A 21443-nucleotide genomic window follows, 5' to 3' on the forward strand; every position below is an offset into this window, starting at 1 on the left:
CAGTGTATGCACTCCACCAGGAGTACCAAAGACTCCTCAACCTGAATCCAAATCTGGCATCAGACTAGCTGTGGGACCCTGGGCTAGTCAATTAACCTGTGTCTGCCTCAGTTTTTCCCAACTGTAAAATGAGTCAAAAAAGGAAATGGCAAACTAGTCCAGGATTTATGCTAAGAAAACCCCAAAAGGAGTGGAAATGAGTCAGATATGACCGAAAAAATCTAAACAATAACCAAAAAAGGAGAGCTAGAATTTGAATCCTTGCTCCAAACCCAATATTCTTTCCAACTCACCATCCAGTATTCATCTAGTTTCATGCAAAAGCCCCTCCTGGGTACGGTGAACACATGCTCTTTACTTTAACCATGAAAAAAGGAGAGATTCTATTATCAGTGTTTATTCATTGAACAGCTACCTAGTTAACGCAAAGCAAAGAAGGTGGAATTCACATTAAAATTCCATTTGGATTCTCCAATCTACTTCTCCATTTCCAAACCTACTGGAAGTCTTCACCTATATGGACATGAACATGCAGTCTAACAATTGTTTATTATACGCCCGAGGCAAGGCCAAGACAAAAAAGGTTCCAGGATCAGTGGTGCCAGGATGGAAGGCTGAACTAGTCTGCCTCCTGATGCCCAGGGGGCCTCCGATCTCACCTGAACACACCTGCCCCTCAACCTACGGGGTCACTTCAGCATTCCTCCTTGTGTGACTCAGCAGGCTTGGAGCTCCCTCTTTCTGAACTCGGCCAAACCACGGCTCCCGGCTTCCTTGACTCCACGATCCCTCTTCTTCTGCTCACATCTTGCTTACTTCCCCCCCGCCCCGAGTGCCCCCCAGCCCATCCTTTTCTTTTAATGTCTATGACTCACTTCCCCCACAATCCGCCCCATTCTTGGAACAGAACAGGAATGGCATTTAAAAGCATTAGTTAAGGCTGTTTGGGCTCGTTAATTTAATTATCTTAGAGTTGAGAAATGTATAAGGAAATAGTTTATTCCTCTTTGCTTTGTTTAATTTAGAAGGGAGGTATTGGCAAAAGAGATCACCTTCTCCAGGTGAACTCAGCGGGCAGTGGAATGACCCACAGACCAAGTCAGATCAGACCAGACACGGATGAGATGATTATACCAGTTTCCAGAGAAGGACCTGTGGAAATTAGCCTTTGCGAACATGGCCAGAAGTGATGAAAAAGATGGGCACATAACGGATGATATAATTGAAAAATATGTACTGAATGTTACCAAATTCTGTTATGTTCTTTTATTTTTTTTCGGCAACTTGCGATTTCTGCTATCTTAAAAAAGCATTTAGGGCAGTTGGAAGCCAGATGGAATTTTTTCTTTCCTCCCACATCCCACTCCAATAGGAAAATGGTTTCAAGCACCATCCTACATGAAAACCTTTTTTTGTGAATGTCTTTTTTCTTCTCCTTTCTCAATTATAGGATTTGAATTGCACAAAAATCCTAACTCTCCAAAGCTCCACACTTAGGCTTGGGGAAAAGGGACAAGAGTATTTCAGCTAGAGTTTGGAGATCCTGACTCTATTTCCTGGCAAAATACTAGAATGTGTTAAAAAGGCACAATGTGTTTGTCTTTAGGAAGGGAAATGGAGACGATTCAAGAGTCAACATGCCTTCATCATTCCCTTTGCCTGGGTGAATATCTGGTAGACTGAGCTCTCCCGGTAGGTCTGGCACCTCTGCCAATGTACTTTGTGATCCCTCCAGGTGGGGCCTCTCTGCCCTTTAAAAGCAGGCAGTTCACAGACAGAACAACCTGCTTATCTATGACTTTATGGGATATATGCCCACCAAAAACATCCTGTGTGTCCATCGGGACCAAAGATTCTATGCTTATCCCAAGGGAAGATTTAGCCTTGATCTTAAACAACTGAACCTAATCAAGACGTGGCCCAAAGGGCAACAGATGACCCTAAGACATGGTGGTTGTCTTTTCTCTGGGGTGTTCTAAAGGCAGCTGGTGATCAATAATGGGGGGTGTTATAAGAGAGACTTTTGTTCAGGGGGTAAGTGTTAGATTAAAAAACTTCTGAAGTCTATTCCAACCTTGAGGGCTGGGCTGGAAGTCAAGATTTGAGTGGAAATTCAGCCTCAGATACCTGTGAACCTGGACAAGTCATTGAACCCTGTTTGCCTCAGTTTCCTCACTTGTCAAATGAAATAGAGAAGGAAATAGCAAACCAATCCAATATCTTTACCAAGAAAAGCCCAGAGTCACAAAGAGTTTGACAAGACTGAACACAATTGAACAACCACTGCAAAACCTATTTAAGGCAAACATAGATCATGGGATTTAAAACTGAATGAAACTCCAGTTTCTAATTCCAGGCCCACTGTCATAGAAGAAACTGAGACCCAGAGAGATCAGTAGTCTATAATAGGATTTTGAATCCCCAAACCAAAATTCTTTGCAATGATCCATAGTAATGATCAGAGTATAATGTATTACCAACAAAATGTATTTTCCTGGTGAATGTAACATTTCTTAGTTCAGTAATTATTTCAGAATGCCCTCTACCCTCCCAGTTTGCTTATTTAAGTAAATCTTGGAACTGACATGAAAACAATTTCCAAATGTAGAGGGTTAAATTAATATAAGCTTAAAATAAGTTAAAATATAATAATACAACTATAATGAAACAACATGGTAGAGACTTGATTGGTAGCAACCTGGAGACTTACCAAAGCTAATTATTTGTCCTTTCTAGATTGATCACAGGGACATTGCACTAGAATATTTCAAAATGTTTAATTGGGATACACTGAGTATTCTGAACTGTGCTAGAAACAACTCTGAAATCAGGGAAGGAGAACACATCCATCGAGATCTGAAAGGGAGGTCAGCTTGGGTACCTAGGGTCTCCTTGGCTAAATTAAGAAAAAGGAATGAATAACAAGGAAGTGAGGAAATATGTCTAAAGATAGGCAGGTGCTGTAGTTAATAGGGAGCTACATAGAGGACCCAAAAGACTCAGGTGCAAATCCTTCCTCTGAGGCATCTTGGTTGGTCAGTTCCCTAACCTCCTCTTGGCACAGTTGGAGCTTAACAAATGTTTGTTGACTTGGCTCTACATGTTTCACTGTGATCAGGGCAAGGTTTTGAATTTGAGATTGCAGGAGGGATGAGCTGCACTGGTGGAAGGAGTTTGTTTACCTGGGAGTTCCCTCTGCCCATGAAATCACAGAGCCAGTCTCCATCACCATGTTATTCCTAAAGACATCAGACCACCCTCCAAAGATGAAAGGATAAGACTATGGGAAAAAGGAAATTCTGATATTTCAATCAAACTCCCAGCCAGTCAGAAGGATAAAAATGAGAAGCCTGGCCTCATTTAACATGTCATTTACCTGAGAATTGTTATTTTTACCAGATATGCATCATTAACTCAAAGCAAAAAAATAGAATACACAACACTAGAAACTGAATAGCAATTGAATTTTAACAGCAAAAAATATAGATTCGGGCTGAAAAGACTTTAATAATTCAACTCTCATTTTATAGATAGGGAAACTGAGGCCTCCAAAATTTCAGTGACTTGATCATGATCATATGACTAATTAGGACCCAAGGCAAGATTCAAAGCCAGATTTCCTGGATGTGTGGCTGGAAAGCCATTCATTACATTAAAGTGTGCTGACCTAAAAGAAGAGGAGAACTGGTTCAAATCCCACCTGGAGCACTTTCTCGACATGTGACCATGAGCTGAGTAGACTGTCTGTAAAACAGAGGGGTGCCCAGAGGAGTGGGGCTGGCGTGGTTGCTGGGAAGATCAAAGGAGAGAACGTATGGAAAATACTTTGTCAACTTTAAAAAGGCAAAGAAATAGGGCAGCTAGATGGATAGGGCACTAGCCCTGGAGTCAGAGGACCTGAGTTCAAATCTGACCTCAAACACTTAATAATTTCCTAGCTTGGGCAAGTCACTTAACCCCATTGCCTTGCAAAAATAATAATTAAAGGGGCAGCTAAGTGGTGAAGTGGATAAAGCACTGGCCTTGGAGTCAGGAGTACCTGGGTTCAAATCCGGTCTCAGACACTTAATAATTACCTAGCTGTGTGGCCTTGGGCAAGCCACTTAACCCCATTTACCTTGCAAAAAGCTAAAATAATAATAATAATTTTAAAATAAAAGCCAAAGAAATGGCCACTCTCATCCCCAAGATCTTCATCACCTGATCTTCCCCTTACTTTCCTGAGAGAGTCACAAAATTGCTTTTCCCCAATAGAGAAGTATTGGTCTAATACCCTTCACCGCCTGCAGAGGTAGACTGTCCATGAATATGGAACATGGCATGTTAACAGATTTTTTTCAAATATATTGTTTTTGATGGTTACTTTTTTCTCTTCTTTAAAAAAAATCTCCTTTGATCTGTGTGGTGGCTCTCTGAGAGAGGAAGAAGAATGCAGGGGGAGACTGAGGCAATATTGGTAAAACTTCCTTGACTTCCTTCTCCAACAAGCTTTTCCCAACCTCCCTCTGTGCTTGTGTCTTTTCGCTGAGATGAGCTGCAATTTGTCATGTATTTATTTAGTTTGAACATTGTTGTTTGCAAACTTTTCTCCCCAGTTAGCTCATGAGCTCCTTGAGGAAAAAATTTTTTTAAAAATATAGCGGGATTTTTTTTGTAATTCCTTACCTATAGCACAGGATCTCATACATAGTAGGTGATTAATAAATGCTCGCTAATTTGATTTGATGTGAAAACAAAAGGTATCAATAGTAATTTATTTAAAAAAAAAACCCAAAGGTATTGCTCTAAATGCAGGCCATTCTGACATTACATAATATATAATATATGTGTGTGCATGCATGCATGTATATAGTGTGTGTAAGTATGTTCGTGTGTGTACATGTGGGTTGTGAATATAGTCAACTCTATCTTTATACACACATTATATAGAGAGAATGCATCTATAAGTGTAAATACACATGCACACACATGCATCTATGCATATATGTACATGCTTTCTACAAACACATAGATGGGGAAGAGCATAACCTAGGTTGGATCAGATAAACTGGAAACGCACCCAACTAGCAGTGCCATTTGTTCCATCCTTTATGTACATGCTGCTGTGGATGGCATTGCGCTTTCAAACCTTTCTCCTGTTGTGAAACTTGGTAAATGTTTCTCTAAGAGATGCTATTAGAAAAGTACCGCCTCTTAATCTGGAAGCTGGCGGATTTTTAGCTAAGCTGTTAAACGGATATGGTCAAAATGTTTACAACCTGTTAAATATGTAATGGGACATATTTTACTTTAAAATGGATAATAGTAACTTCCTGCTGGGAAGTAAAGGCAGCAAAGTTGCCTTTATTTATCTTTTTTCTGCATGAACCAGGGCATGAGATCTTCCCAGCCCTGTTATTTCTCATCTCTCACTCCCAATGAGAAAACTTACTAGGCTCTCTTCTAGGAAAGAAGGGATTTTAAGGGTGGCTAGGTGGCACAGTGGATAGAGCACCGGCCCTGGAGTCAGGAGGACCTGAGTTCAAATGTGACCTCAAACACTTAATTACCTAGCTGTGTGGCTTTGGGCAAGTCACTTAACCCCATTGTCTTGCAAAAACCTTTAAAAAAAGGGGATTTTATCTAACAATTGATGAAAACATGAAATTGTACATGTTAATAAAGAATAATATCTATTGAAGTTATACCTTTGAACCAATTAAGTAATGACGAACTTTAGATTCAGAGACTTTATTTGGCCATAAAGGTGAACAGACAATCTGGCTCTCTGTCTAGGGATTTACAGTCGTCACCAATTTGGGGAGTTTTTAATCAATTAGGAGGTATTCACTCTATGTGTTCAGAATACGAATTATTCTTAATTTACATGTAAAGGATAAATGAAGTGTCCCTTATGGATGGATGCTCCTTATTATCTGTTAGTACAATAATATTCTAACCCTAAACTGTGATTAGTGAAATTTTGCAGTTTGAGGTACAATTTCTGGGGACTATAATTTGATATTATTCTGAGTTTGATTTAAGGCCTAGCTGCCAGAAGTGTTACTGATCCCCTAACTCAAGGGAAATGCCTGTGCTTCAGGCTGTGAATTACCAGCTGTCTCTCCCTGGGGGGAGTTGAGGGAATGACTTGGGGCTGGGCAAAAAGGCAGGATCCTCTTGACTCAGCTTCTCCATTGTGCTACTTCCTTTCGAAAAAGAAACTATCCTATTTGGTTAATTCTGAGTCTGGCTATAATATGGAACTTTGGACTGTTCAAGATAACTTGGGCCTAGAAACCAAAGAGAGAGAAGGGAGTTTTTCCCTGTGAGGGCTTATATCGAGTCAGTCTGTGTCCTTGAGGTCCAGTCTTTCTGACTTTTTTTTCTTTTTTAGCCAATTTTTCTATTTCAGGCAGGTGATCCATGGCACCCATTTGGACCAGGGGCAAATCTATTGATATAGTGCTGAAATGGAAACATTTGAGTTTTGTAAGATCTTCTGCTTGCCATCCACTTGCTAGGGCCACTGTTGACTCTTGAAAAAGTATTCTTTTCTCCTCAGACCAAACTCTTCTGTTATCATTATGTCTTGCTTTGTGGAAGGTTCTTTGTTCCTGGAGATTCCTGTGGATTCCTGTTTCATTGCCTCTGGGGTCTGAGAACTCTTCCCCTCCCTAAGGTTTCTATCACCAGATAATATATATATTAGGCATTTATAATGCGTATCTGAATGATGACAGACAAATTGATATAAAGACATTGCCAGAGGGTGAGTGCACACCCCAATTGGGTTTTTCAAAGACTACTGGCATAATTTACTTTGTACTGAGGATGTGAGAAGCAGAATGGGCAAAGTGGTAGAGAACCCAAAATCCTGGGTTCAAGTCCGCATCTCTGGCACCTAACTGTAAGAGCCTGGACAATTGAACCTGACAGTACCTTTCCAGTTAACTCATCCAGACTAAGGTGAAGAGACGGTGTCCCCCTATATTGGTGGAAGGAGGTTCCTCCATGAATGAGCTCAACAAAGCCAGTCTCCACCCCCCTTTTTAAGGGAGAACAGACAAGAAGCATGAAAGAACAAATTTCTTAGCCTTAGGAGAAACTCAGTTCTCAAAGAATTATGAATAATGACATTAATGAGCAAGGCAGACTTTGGAAGGAAGGACCTTGCAGACAGCCCTGAGCAAACACAATTGGTTGGGAAGTCCCAGGAAAATACTTACTATCAGTAGAATGAAAAGGAAAGCATCAAGTTAGAGACTGGAGAAATAAAAGGAATGAACACTTTTCACAGGGGACGTTTCTGCATTCTCATACTGAAAAATGAGTCACACAGAGACTTGGAATTGGTCCAGATTCCATGTGACCCACCCTCACCCTCTGTGCTCCCCTCACCACCTGGGCTGCTCTGTCCAGGGACATCTCAGCTCTGTTGGACTCTCCTCAGACTAATCTCAGCTTCCCATTCAATTCAGCTTCAGGGATAGCACCGCAGAATGAAGAGGGCATCAGGGTTCCCATTAGCCATCTGACACCAATGTGATGTTGGACAAGTTAGTTAACCTTTACTAGGCCACCATTTCCTCAACTGTAAAGTGACAAAAGGGGGTGGGTGGGCAGATTCAATGTTTCCCAAGGTTTTTTTCCAGATTTATATCTAGAACCGATGAGCACTGCATCCCCCACGACCATGGTTTTGCAGAGGCAGAAGGCAAGTGAGAATGCATGCCCCTTCCTCAGAGATACCTCTCAGAAACCCTGGTTTCCTTCAAGTTTCACTCAGGTACCACCTCCTATAGGAACTTTTTCCTGATCTTCTTGGTTGTTGCAGTTGTTGCTTTGATGTTGATGGTTGTAGTGGTGGTGGTGATGGTGAAGGTGGTAGAGGTGGTAGTGGAGGTGCTGTGGTAGTGGTAGAGATAGTTGTGATGGAGGTGGTAGAGGTAGTGGAGGTGGTAGTGGTAGTGGTGGTGGTGGAGGAGGAGAGTGGTGGTAATGGTGGTAGTAGAGATGGTAGAGGTGATGGTGGTGGTTGTGGTAGAGGAGATGTGGTGCTGCTGGTGATAGTAGATATGGTGGTGATGGTGGTTGTAGAGGTGTTGGTGGTGGTGGTAGAGGAGATGTGGTGGTGAAGGTGGTAGTAGAGATAGTGGTGGCAGTGATGGTAGAGATGGTAGTAGTGGAGGTGGGATGGTGGTGGTGGAGGTGGTAGAGGAAAGACATGGGCAGATCTCTGCTTTAGGAAGATTCTTTTGACAGCAGTTATAAGGTTGAATCAGAGATGGGAGGGCCTGGAGGCAAGGGGACTTGTCTAGGAGAGGGGATGAGGGTCTGAACAAGTGTGTTGTTAGGGAGGAGAAAGGTAGGGACTGATGTAAGAGATGTCTGACGGGATGGGAAAGGAGAAGCCAAAGGCAAGAACCAGAGACTTGGAGAACAGAAGTGCCATTAGCAGAAAGAGGGGCAGGTTTGAGGGGAAAGTGAGGGCAGCCTGGGGCAGGGTACAACTCTGTAGGGATCACCCGCATGGAGTTGGTATTCCATGTCTGCCCCTGGTACTGGCTGACCTTGATTTTTCCTCCCTGAGTCTTGGTTTCCTTATTTAGAAAGTGAAGAGTAACTAACCAGATGATCTCTGAGGTCCCGTCCAATTATCCCCTTTATCTCAGGAAGTTGATGCCTCTAAATCTCCTATTCCAAAATCCTAAAACTGCCCTTATTACATGTGGTGACCTTAGCCAAGCTACTTCACTTTCCAGACCTCAGTTTCCTCATCTGTAAACAGGAATGGGACTCTAGGGCCCCCTTGAGCTCTGTGGCCACGATCCATCTCATCATCATTTAATAAGCACTTATAAACATAATGACTCATGCCAACAGAATGTTCAGTCTGATAAATCCAGATAGACACGTTGGATGGACATGGTAATTCAGGGTCACTTTTTCCTTATCACAACAAACAGCAGACTTTCTAGGTTTGAATCTGATTCTGTTCCTCACTGTGCAAGGAGATATCAGCCAATCCGTGATCCTGGTCACCCAAAAAATCACTTTCCTATAACCAGGAGTCTTTTATTCTCTCTCACCCAAGACTTTGTTGATGAAAAGTTTTTTTCAATTTAAAAATAACCCCTGGCAGATTACATCGAGTCACACCCCACTGCCCTGTTGCTATTTTTAAAAGATACTTTGGTTTAGCCATTGGGTCTGACCTTAGAGTAAACTTCCACATTTTCCTTTCGGTCATTCAATCAAGCAGACCTTTATTAAGCACCTACTATGTGTAGGCCCATGTGTCCCCACCCTTAATTATGCATTGGAGAAGATCATACTGGATTATGTCCGTCTCCCTGCCATCTCTGGGTGACCTCGCCTTCTTTCAAGGCTCAGGTCCAATGACCCCCCCCCCTACAAGATGAGCCCTCCTTCCCTGGTATTGCTATTCCATTCATTTTGTATTTACTCATCTGTGTGCATGTTGTTTCTTTTCCACAGAATGTAAGCTCCTTGAAGGCAGGATCTGTTTTCACTTTATATCCCCAGTGTCTGATTCATAGATCCTGTAGCAATGTCCTGTTAAATTAAATTGAATTCTGAAACCTCAGAGCCCTTCTCATCTAAGGTACACCATAGGGGTTATCCCACTGGCATCCACCCAACAAGTGGCCATCCATCCTCTGCTTGAAGCCCTTCAAAGAGGGGGAACCCATTGCCTCATAAGCCATGCCCTCCTCTCCTGGACAGCTCAAATTGTTAAGAAACTTTTCCTTGCCTTGAGCTAAAATCTGCCTTGCAGAAATATGCTCCCTTGCCCCTAGTTCTACCTTCTGAGCCAGCAGAACAAGAATACTCAATCCATCATTTACCTCATAGCCCTTCAAAAACTCCCCTATTGGATCTGTCCTAAGTTTTGCTTTCTCAAGCAGTCTTTGCAAGGGTCTCCAATCCCCTTGCCATCCTGGCTGCCCTTCCCCAGAGGCACTCTGGGATGGTTGTGACTTTCGTCTTGTCTTGACCAAGGTACCCAGGAGCTGTGAGTAACTGGGAGTTAGCAAAGCCAAGCTGGGGACTAGGTAGGGTTTATGAACTGGCTCCCTGAACCCTGGAAAAAGCAGAAATCCCAGCAGTGGGATGAAGGAATTTTCCTGTTACTCATCAAGGCTGCAGGATGACAGGATCAGAGATTAGGACCCTGGAAAGCACACCCTCCAACACTCTACCTAAGCCCAAAGAGGAGGCATCACTGGAATAAAAACAGAGCCTGAAGATGGGCAAAACACCCTTGTATCCATGATCTCATGAGCTCAGACAAGACACCAGCTTCAGAAATGGGGGTGGGAATGGGAAACCTCTGAAAAAGACCTCCTGGTTAGACACATGAGGAAACTGAGGCTCAGGGTACTTAAGTGATGTATTCAAGATGATAAAAGCAGCATGAAGCATAGCACAGAGACTCCTGATTCCAAATTTTGTGCTTTTCCTACCTCTGAGAGGACTTAGACAGCAAATATCAATAATCTAAGAACAGGCTTTGAATGGAATTCAGTTAAATAATCCATTTTTTCTTTTCTTTTCCTTTTGCATTTTTTTTGCCAACCTGGTAGGCTATATGCAAATTTAAATGGTTCTACACTGTAGGGGGAAAAACCCTTTCCTCAAGTTGAGGGTGGTGGGGAAAGGAAACATCCCTCAATGGAAAAGGGAACATAGTGACCCCACTTCCTATCTCAGTGATCTGAATGATGATGTGGGGCTCATTCTTCAGGATGGAGCTGCAGGAAAGAGGGCCTGGAATCCAGGACGCTCTTGAGCAACAGGAACCCCACCCTAGGAACCTCGCGGGCCCAGCTGGCTTTGTCCGACCACCATGCAAATTACCCTAGTCTGGACTAATGACCACTGAAGTAAACGGAAGGAAGTGAGAGGTGGGAATTAAAGAAGGAAAATAGGGAAAGTACAGAGATGACTAAAGCCAAGACCATTTGGGAAAGGCAACTGGAGGGAGTTTTCACATCCATTTTCTCAGTTTTAATGTCTTGTCTTTGAAAAGTCAGAATCACAGACTCACAGTAAGACACACACTGAACTGGTAGACAGATGGTGAAGAGTGCCATTCTGATTAAGTGATTTCACTTTTTTGGGACTTAATTTATTCATCTTTAAAATGGGGAGGTTGGACATGGTTAGCCCCAAGGCACCAACGCCCCATTCAAAATTAGTGATGCCTCTTAGACCTCACATAGAAATCACCTGGGAAGAGAATAAGTGAGCACCTATACCAACTTATTCCTAATTAGGGATGCCCTCTACAATCACCCAACAACTGGTCAGTCAGCCTTGGGTTTAAGGATCTCCAAAAAGGATAAGCCCAACATTAGCTCCCTACATCAGAGTACAGGCAGCCTAAACCCCTTCAGGATGGCATTCAATATTAGAAAATCCTCCCCACCCTTGAGTGAAGTCCAATCTGCTTCTTTAAAAAGAGGGATCATCAATGTATACCATGGAAAGAATGTAAAGACTAACAGACTCCCTTCTGTGCAGAGTAGGGGGAGGGAAGCCAGAATAGGAGAAAAAATTGTAATACTCAAAATAAATAAAATCTCTCTAAACAAAAAAAGAGGGATCATCTCCTGTGTAATGGGAGTGAGTATTTTCAATGTTCAGATTAATTTGGTGTCTGGCATAAACAAGAGTACATTTAGCATCAGTTTCAGTTTTATGTTAAATTCCATAGTCATGCTTGGGAAAACCATGCCCCCCCCCCCCCCTGCTCAAACCAAGGTCTGGATAAATTCGAGTGCTGGGAGCTTTAGAAAAGTGGTGGAAGAGACAAACTAATTAATTAGAAATAGTTTCTCATCACTGTACCTCAACTTCCCCTCTTGGGTTCTCCTCCGATGTCTCATTTAGCTTAGGGGGGGACACTGGGTTCCCCAAAGTGTGGTAGAGGAGAACAAGGTCTAGCAGGACCCACCAACTAGGAAGGTCACAAGTTCTGAATAACCAAGGACTGATCCAGCTATAACCAAGAGAATACATGTCCAGAGAATCCTAGTTTCAGAGCCAGTGTGCCCTTGAGAAGTCAAGAAGTCACTCTCCTCACTTAATACAGGAGGACGCTGTGAGGGCCAGTGGCCCACCCAACATCAGTCAGGTAAGGAGCAAGTCCACAAACTCCAGATCTCAGCTTCTCTCTTTCTACAGCACCAAGGGTGATCATTCTTTCCACTCATAGAAAAGACTCCCTTTTTTTTTTTTGCAAGGCAATGGGGTTAAGTGGCTTGCCCAAGGCCACACAACTAGGTCATTATTAAGTGTCTGATCCGGATTTAAACCTAGGTACTCCTGACTCCAGGAAAGCTGCTTTGTCCACTGCCTCACCTAGCCGCCCCCAAAGACTCCCTTCTTAAATGTTTATTCTATTCATAGTAGAGATACTTAGGATGTGAGAGGGTGAGAAAGAACTCTGATTCTGGAGTCAGAGGACTCAGATTCAAATTCTGCCTCCAGTGCATATCAATACATGAAACTAAATCATTCCACCTCCCCAGGTCCATTTTACCTGTAAATAACAAGACTGACTCATTTGTCCTTTATCAGTTCTAGGGATATGATCTTATTTACAAATCTGTAGTATTTTTTATTCAATTTTTATTTTATTTTCAGTTTTGAATTCTCTTCCTTTCCTATTTTGCCCTTGCTATTGAGAAAGGAAAGAAGGAAGGAAGGAAGGAAGGAAGGAGAGAGGAGGGAGAGAGGAGGGAGGGAGGGAGGGAGGAAGGAAGGAAGGAAGGAAGGAAGGAAGGAAGGAAGGAAGGAAGGAAGGAAGGAAGGAAGGAAGAAGAAAAAGAAGAGATGCTTCAACCTGCCTGTCAATTAGCTCTTCATCTGGAGGTGGACAACATGTTTCATCATGACTACTTCGGAATTGTGGTGAGTCATTAGGTTGATCAGAATTCCTAAGTTTTTCCAAGTTGATTATTGTTACAACATTGTTCGTTGTAGAAATTGTCCTCCTGATTCTGCTCACTTCATTTTATAACAGTTCACATAAATTTTCCTAGTTTTTTTAAATGATCCACTTCATCACTTCCTACAGTACAACAATATTTGGTATATTATACACCATTCGATATAATTCAGTATTTTATACTCTTTATATAAAATATCTATGTTATATAACTCAGTATTTATATACTAGAGCTTGTTCAATCATTCTCCAATTAGTGAGCATCATCTCAATTTCCATTTCCTTTTCACTACAAAAGAACAGTTATAAGGACACATATAAGTATCCTTTTCCTCTTTCTTTGATCTCTTTGGGGATAGCCCTCATAGCAATAAAGATTTTTTGATTCCAGCTCCAAATCAATTTTCAAAATAGCTGAACCAGTTCACAACTCCATCAACAAGGCAGCTAGGTGGTGCAGTGGATACAGCACTGGCCCTGGAGTCAGGAATACCTGGGCTCAAATCCGGCCTCAGACACTTAATAATTACCTAGCTCTGTGGCCTTGGGCAAGCCACTTAATCCTATTTACCTTGCAAAAACCTAAAAAAAAATTCCTAGCTGTGTGGCCTTGGGCAAGTCACTTAACTCCATTGCCTTGCCAAAAAAAAACCCCCAAAAAACACAACTCCATCAACAACAAGCATCAGTGTGCTTATTCAAATCTATACTCTTAGATTAATGAGAATAGTCAATAAAGAAGTTTTTAATCACATTTATTTCTTTCTAAGTAAAGTAAAATGTCAAGTTAACATTTTTCTTGGGAGCAATTTTTTTTTTAATTTTACACTGAATTTCTGTCTTCGTTGGAAAGGAAATATCCAGATAGAAAATTGTATCTCCCATTAAAAATTCCAGCTGCCTGACCTTGGACAAGTTATTTCCTCTTTTTTGGCTTCAGTTTCTTCCTATGTAAAATAAGGGGACCAGATGAGATAGTCTTTAAATTCCTTCCCAGCTGGTAATTAGGATCAAGGATCTGTGACTGTTCTGTAACTTAGAGAGTTTTCTGGGACCCAGATAGAGATGATGAGTGACTTGCCCAGGGTGACATGGGCTGTGTGTCTTTCCCCACCACGCTCATGGATTCTCTGTCCTTAAAATCACAGCACTTTTAGAATTGGAAGGATCCTCTGTCTGATGATCTCATTTTTTTTTTGGCAAGGCAATGGGTTAAGTGACTTGCCCAAGGTCACACAGCTAGGTCATTATTAAGTGTCTGAGGCTAGATTTGACCTCAGGTACTCCTGACTCCAAAGCCAGTGCTCTAGTCATTGTGCCACCTAGCTGCCCCATAATCTCATTTTACATCTGAAGGAGAGGGATGGAAGAGGGGGAGGAGTAAAGGATGAAGGGGGTTTTGTATTGATCAGAGGAAGTATCAATGAAATCATGGGTCTAGCACCTTCCTATCATCTAAGACTATCATCTTGCCAAAGGATAATAGGCAGAGAATTAGCTTATGATGCCATTGATGAGAAAAATCTATAAGGTTAAAAACAAAATTATCATCCTTTTCAGTATCCCAAGAAAGTTAAGTGAACATTATTCTTAAGTCATAAATCAGAGGGCTGCTCCTCCAGAATACTGTCATCTTTTGCCACATAGTCAAGCATTATCACAAGTCATGACCATAGGCTCAGGAATCTGGAGGACGAGAAAGAATCACTTGGACCAACTGCCTCCATTTTACAGAGAAGGAAACTAAGATCTGCCATCAACCATACAGGCAGTAGGTAAAAGAGCGGATATTCAAACCTGAGGACTTCTCTCACTCCAAACCCAATGTTCTTTTAACTATAGTGTGGTATAAAGAGGTGATAACACATTTTACAGAATGGAGTCAATACCCTACTCTAAAGCATTGGAATAATCCACCAGTAACCATCAGAACTGAGGTTCTGGGGCAGCTAGGTGGCACAGTGGATAGAGCACCAGGAGGACCTGAGTCCAAATCCGGCCTCAGACACTTAATAATGACCTAGCTGTGTGGCCTTGGGCAAGTCACTTAACCCCATTGCCTTGCCAAAAAAAAAAAAAAAACCAAACTGAGGTCCCTTGTGATCTCTGCTCTAAGGTTACAAAATTGCTGGTTTTTCCACTAATTGAAAACCCCATCTGATTAATTTTTATGCTTTCATTTTGATCTCAGAATCTCTGCATCATGTTCATTTTCTTGTCCTGAATCTTCTGATTCTCCAATGGTCAGCTTGTCCCAACATGACTCAATTTATTGTTAATGGCCCTAGGACCTCATCAACTATTGTATTCTCTTCAGTGCAGAAGAATGAATGAATGAATGAATGAATGAATGAATGAAAAAATCATTTCTCAAATTCTGATAATGTACCAAACTATGAGCCAAGTGCTCCAGATAAAACTAGAGAAGGAAGACAATCCTTCCCTTAAAGAGATCACATTTGAAGAAATGGAGCAAATATACATATAGGAGAGCTCTGTTCCAGGACAGGGCAAGACCCCCAAGTCCTTCAAATGCATCATCAAATGACTTCCCAGTATGAAAGACCCAAAGGGAACAAGTCCACTACCATTGGGAATAGGGGATTGGGATTAAGGATTGGAATGAAGTCAGGATTCTTGATTCAGGTGCCCTCCAACCAGATCAGGTAGGAGGCAAGCAGTGACAGGAATCTGTGCATGGGGAATAGGAATCTGGAAGAAGGCAACTGGTCCATCTTGGGTCATTCTTACCTGTGTCCTTTCACAGAGGATGGGAGGATCTGTCCCCTGTCCAAATGACCTTTCCTTGGGGATCTGACTCTTCAATGTGTACCAAAGCAGCCCTCAGGCTGCCAGCCTCTTATCCTTTGCCTCAGTCTACCTCCTCTTTCCTCTTTTTGCCACAAACTGCTACATGTAACATATTTTTTTTTAGCGTTTTTGCAAGGCAAACAGGGTTAAGTGGCTTGCCCAAGGCCACACAGCTAGGTAATCATTAAGTGTCTGAGGTTGGATTTGAACTCAGGAACTCCTGACTCCAGGGCCGGTGCTTTATCCACTACGCTACCTAGCCGCCCCTCATGTAACATATTTTTAAAACTTAAGTTAAATCCTCAGTAAAAGCTTATTCAATGAGTGACTAATTGAAGGACAGGATTCCTCTGATGCCATAGATCCAGGCTGAATTCCATGGCTCTTTGCTCTCCTCCCAAAGCCCATGATTCAGTTGCAGTTGGTCAGTCAATAAGCACTAATATGAGAGGCACTGTGCTGAACACAAGAGATCCCAAGGCCAAAAAACCCCAATCTCTGCTTTAAAGGAGCTCACATTTGCAAGGAGGAGACCACACATAAATAACTTTGTACCAAAAAGTTCCAGACAAGATAAATTCTTTTCATTTCTTTTTTTGATTTTTGTGAGGTAATGGGGTTAAGTGACTTGCCCAAGGTCACACAGTTAGTAGTACTAAGTGTCTGAGGCAGGATTCAAATTCAAGTCTACCTGACTTGAGGAGTGATGTTCTATCTACTGTGCTACCTAGCTGTCCCACAGAAATGATAAATTGCAGCAAATCTCAGAAGAAAGACACTGAGGTGAGGGAGGATCCCCCATAAATCCACCCAACATCTCTATTCAGTATCTCACACTCAGGCTTATGTGAGCCCTGACATTGAAGTCACAGGAATACCACGAGCATAGGGAGATCTGGATGCATCGTACACATTCTGGGATCCAGCCAATCTAGCCTCCAGCTGCTCCTCATACATTCTGCTCCATCTCCCATCTACAAACCTTTGTAAAAGCTGTTCCCCACACCCAGAATGCCCTCCTCCTAATCTCTTCTCTTTGAATCTCATTTGTCTCCAGCAATCCTTCTAAATGAAATCTGGTGATCTGTTCCCATCTCTGATCAGCTGAGACTGTGTTCCTCACCCCTTGTCGAAACACTTTGTACTGTTTCTGAAAAAATCTTGTGAATAATGTGAAGGTTCTCTCCTCTTTGAGGACAGGAATTGTTCTACTTTGGTTACTGAATTCCAATAGCCAGAGAATGCTTAGTATACAGAAGGTATTTAATAATTATTTGTTGGTTATGGGACATTCCTATAACCATAGCAGAGGGAACCCAGTAGGTGCTTAAACACCAGTTGCATTAGAGCTTCTCCCCAGATCAGGGTTCAAGGCCCTGCCATGATGAGCCACCCTTCATCAACTCAGCCTCACATTTGCGTGAGCCCCCACGCTGGCACTACCCATCGAGCCAGCACTACTAGGAGGTACCTCTGTACCAGCTCAATTAGAAGAATTGGAAACCAGTCAATTGTGCTCCTCCTTTGGAGATGGCAATTGTGATAATGACTCTCCTTGCCAGAGATGTGAACATGTCTTATTGAACGGACCAGCATGGAAACTCCCCCGATATCTCATCTCCCTCTCTTCCTGCGAGTAATTCTCCCACTGGTATTGATGGATTGAAAGCAAGGGGGGAGGGGGTTTCTCCCAGGGGCTGATCTTCTCCCCTGACCCCTCCTTGCAAAGCATTGAAAGTGAAAATTCAGGAGATGGAGGAATCCCTCATCCCCCTTTCTGAGCCTTCTTGATTCATGGTGAAGCCGCATGAACAATATTTTAAAAATACACAGCCAAGGAAAATGGTCATATTGAGTCACTAGCAAGACAGCTGGGATGTACACACCCTGACTGTCCCAAGATACCATTTGGATTCCTCCTTGCAAGAGCCATGGGCAGAATACCCACTTGCCTCCAGTTTTAACCTCAGACGAACAAAAGGACTCTTGTTCAGACACCCGATAGCTTAGAAAACTCCCTTTCTGGTTCTGTCCTTGGTCAAGACAAGATCCCATTAGTGTTTTCTGTATGAATACCACTAGGGTTCGGTCATCCCTACTTGTACTCATCTATTCCTAATGACTATTCTGGGGAAGGAGGAGCATCTTAGAAACATTTTACCAAAGGAATATACCCCTAGTGACATATAGGCATCTATCACTGGATTTTAACTCAGGACTCATATTCTCAAAATCCTCTCATCAAAAGGAGAAACATCTCAACTTCACTAGGAAAATCTCACAAGGTAACCTAAATAAACAGGTCAAAGATCCAGGAAGCAGGGACAGAAAGGCTTCCAAATCTTGTTTTTTTATCAGGAAAGTTTCTATAGACAGTTCCCACTGGCCAGTGAAAGATGACCATTCCCCATTCCTTTTAGAATTTCCACCAAACACACTATTATGCTGCATCAAACAGGGAGGTAGGAAAACCCCCCTCCCCATCCTTCCAATCTAGGCCCCCAAGAAGAAACACTCTTACTTGCTCAGGCTTCTCCTGCTCCTTTCTGTCCGTCTGTAGAAACTGGCAGTTTTCTCTGGCGAGTTTCTGGACGAGTTCAATTCGCCCGATGTCATCCCTCTCCTGAAGTTTACACATCACTCCTGCCTTGAGAGTTGGAGAAAGAGCGAAAAGATACTTGAATCCACAATCCCAGGACATGGCCCTCCTACCAGTGGAATGTTACAACGAGAAGCTCATCTTTGGAGGGGCCACTTGGCTTTAAATCATAGCTCCAGTCAACTTCTTGGGTCCCAGAGAAGAAAGCGGCGAATGAACCAATATCTATCTATATCGTCTTCAAGAGAATGAAGGGCAGCCCTCACTACAGTCAACTGTTACTCTGTGTGTGTGTGGGTCTGATAGGCTAACCGTTTGTTTGTTCCTGTCAGCCTGTTTCCTGTTACATAAGCAAAGCCTAGCAAGAGGTTAAAAACTCATGGGAAAGTTAGCCAGGAACCTTTCTGGCGGGCAAAAAAAAAAAAAAAAAAATGAAACCATGAGGCAGGGTCCTAAAAATAACCCAGCTGGCTAGTCCATTTCTATAGGGTTTCTACTCCATGTATAAAAACATAGTGCTTATAAGAAGAATTTTAAGCTAATTATTCCCCTCATAATTGACAAATTATCCTGGGAATTGAAATGAAATTTCTCCATTCAATTATTTTTTTTCTCCTGAGACATACCCAGGTAACCAACTTACTTTAAAATGATTGGGGATAGGGTGGCACTGGGTTGGGAAGTGGAAGGGTTCACTTTTTGATCCTGGCTCTGCCCCTTTCTAGCTGCGTGACCATGGATAAGCCCCAGACCCTCTCTGGGTACCAATTTTCTTGGCTGGGGAATAAGAAGGTTAGACCGGATGACCTCAGAGGTCCCTCCCTGCTCTATATCTATGATTCTGTGCAAATGCTGGAAAGAAGATATTAGCAAAATTCTGAAATAGTAACTTCTAGAAGAGGTGTATGGTGTTTAATGAGTCCTGAGGGATGCATCCAGATCACTGGGAAAATCAGATTCTTATAAAATGCTCTGAGTTCAGGGAAAAGATGACAGGATAAAATGCAAGCCAAGGGTTGAATTCACCACAATTCCCAGTGGTCCATGAGGACTGTACTGGATGACGACTTTGAAGCCAGGCTTGGCTGGAGTTGATGGAAGTATTGTTCTCGCCATGACAATAGCAGCCACAGAACTGGACTTTATTACATCAAGATCTGTTTCAGATGACTCCATGTAGGAAGTAGGGGAAGAGAGAGCAGGCATAGGATAGGGGAGAAGAGAGCAGGCATAGGATAGGAGCAAAGAATGGAGCAAAGATTTGGGACTTTTTCTTTAAGTTATTTCTTATAACACTTCTTACATCCATGGTCAAAGGTTAAGAATTAGAGACTGGACAATGTAATGAAGGTTTGGCTTCTTCACTGAAGCACCCTTAACTAGATCAGACAGTCCTCTTAGCACAATGAAGAAATCTGATGCAACTATTAAACACCTACTATGGATCAGTCATGGGTCAGCCTTGGGTTATAAAAACAGAAATTAAATGACCTTTTTCCTCAGGAAGCTCTATGTAGTGAGAAAATATGAACATATATAAGTCTATACAAAAGTCAGAATGACTGACAATGGCCCAGATGCAATGGATGACTTTGGCATCTTTATGTCTGACTGTCTCTAAGTGCTCCACACACCTGCTTCAGTCACCTTCATAACCATTGGAACAAACTGTTCTTATGTGTCCTTTCCATTGGGGAAGTCTGTACATGCTTGGGGTAGACACCCCCCTAATTCATCAACTAGTTTGTGGCCTTCATCTTGGTAGCTGCTGGGTGTTGATGGTGTTCAGGAAGGACTAGTAGCACCTCTGGGGTAATAAGGGTTGATCATTCCCCTTTGGTGTCCACCTCTACTCAACTCTCACCTGTTGCTCCAAGAAGCTGGAGCATTGCTACAGTAAAACTAGTGCATGGTGGATGCTGACTATTGATTGATTGATTCAACTTCTTCATCTGTCAAGTGGGGATAATAGTGCCTTAGGTGGAAGGTTCATGAGAGAATGCAAACTTTAAAAGGCTGATTAAATTACAGTCATTGCCACTATCGCTAACGATGGAAGCATTGCACAGTTTCTAAAACATGAGGAACTTACTATCCTCCCATTCAGGTCAAGGACTAGCTCTTTTTCTTCTGTGTTGTTCATCTAAGACATAGGAACTAATGGTCTAATTCAAGGAAAATCCTAATTAGGTGCTTGGAGTAGTCTATTAGGTACAGACAGCTCTCATTTTATATGGATTCACATTATGCAAATTCAACTCTACATAAAATATTCTGAAAGAAATCTGCATTCCTAAAAAACACCTAGGTTAATTTTATTGTACTATAAAGATGCTCTGTCTCCACCAATCCTATTTCTCCACCACTATCAACAAAAAATTCTAAATAAGAAAACCTAAAAATGTCCTTCCAAGTGAAAGAAGTATTGAGGACCAGAGAGACTGCTGTTGCAGTGGAAGGTGGTTTGATCTCCAGCACCTAGAGAGAAAAATTCTTTTTTTTTAGATTTTTTTTTTTGCAAGGCAAATGGGGTTAAGTGGCTTGCCCAAGGCCACACAGCTAGGTAATTATGAAGTGTCTTAGACTGGATTTGAACCCAGGTACTCGCTGACTCCAGGGCCAGTGCTTTATCCACTACGCCATCTAGCCACCCTGAGAGAGAAATTCTTGAAAGATCTTTGGCCTACTCCGTCCTTAGCCCCTACATGTCCTTGATGCTCATTCCAGGCTTCTCCCTCTGTGGATGCATAGTCCACTTCTTGCCTCCCTCCCTCGCTTCTGCATCTATGGGCAATAAATATCACATTACATAAAAAGTGCTTAATATAGAGGTCTACAAAACAGTTCATCTACAGAAAGTGAGGACTGTTTGTATTTTTCATCTGTTTGATGACATCCTAGAAGAATGAGTCATTCATCAGACCAATAAAAGTGCTCACCTAGTTACCTGATTCATAAGTAGGTGTAGGTCAAGGTATTGACCCAATCTATAAAACTGATGAGATTTGGAGGCTGGTTTTCCTTTGTCCACACAATGATATATGTTCTGCCTCATGTGGCAAGAAGGTTTGAGGT

At 42.2% G+C, this 21443-nt stretch overlaps 1 protein-coding gene across 2 annotated transcripts in view; it reads right to left on the reverse strand.

The window, feature by feature from the left end:
• The window catches only part of RAPGEF5 (Rap guanine nucleotide exchange factor 5), a 135607-nt gene that overhangs the window by 109063 nt on the left and 5101 nt on the right, over positions 1–21443 (reverse strand). Inside the window, exon 2 of one of the 2 annotated variants that reach the window (XM_074195455.1) lies at positions 18291–18416. In XM_074195455.1, the coding sequence (XP_074051556.1) occupies positions 18291–18407 (117 nt within the window). In that variant the 5' untranslated portion in view covers positions 18408–18416. Of the gene's footprint in view, positions 1–18290; positions 18718–21443 lie in introns of those variants that run through there. The other variant, XM_074195454.1, reaches the window with a different exon arrangement.

This window comes from Macrotis lagotis, chromosome 7 (genome assembly GCF_037893015.1).
Source record: "Macrotis lagotis isolate mMagLag1 chromosome 7, bilby.v1.9.chrom.fasta, whole genome shotgun sequence".
NCBI classification, from domain to species: Eukaryota; Metazoa; Chordata; class Mammalia; order Peramelemorphia; family Peramelidae; genus Macrotis; species Macrotis lagotis.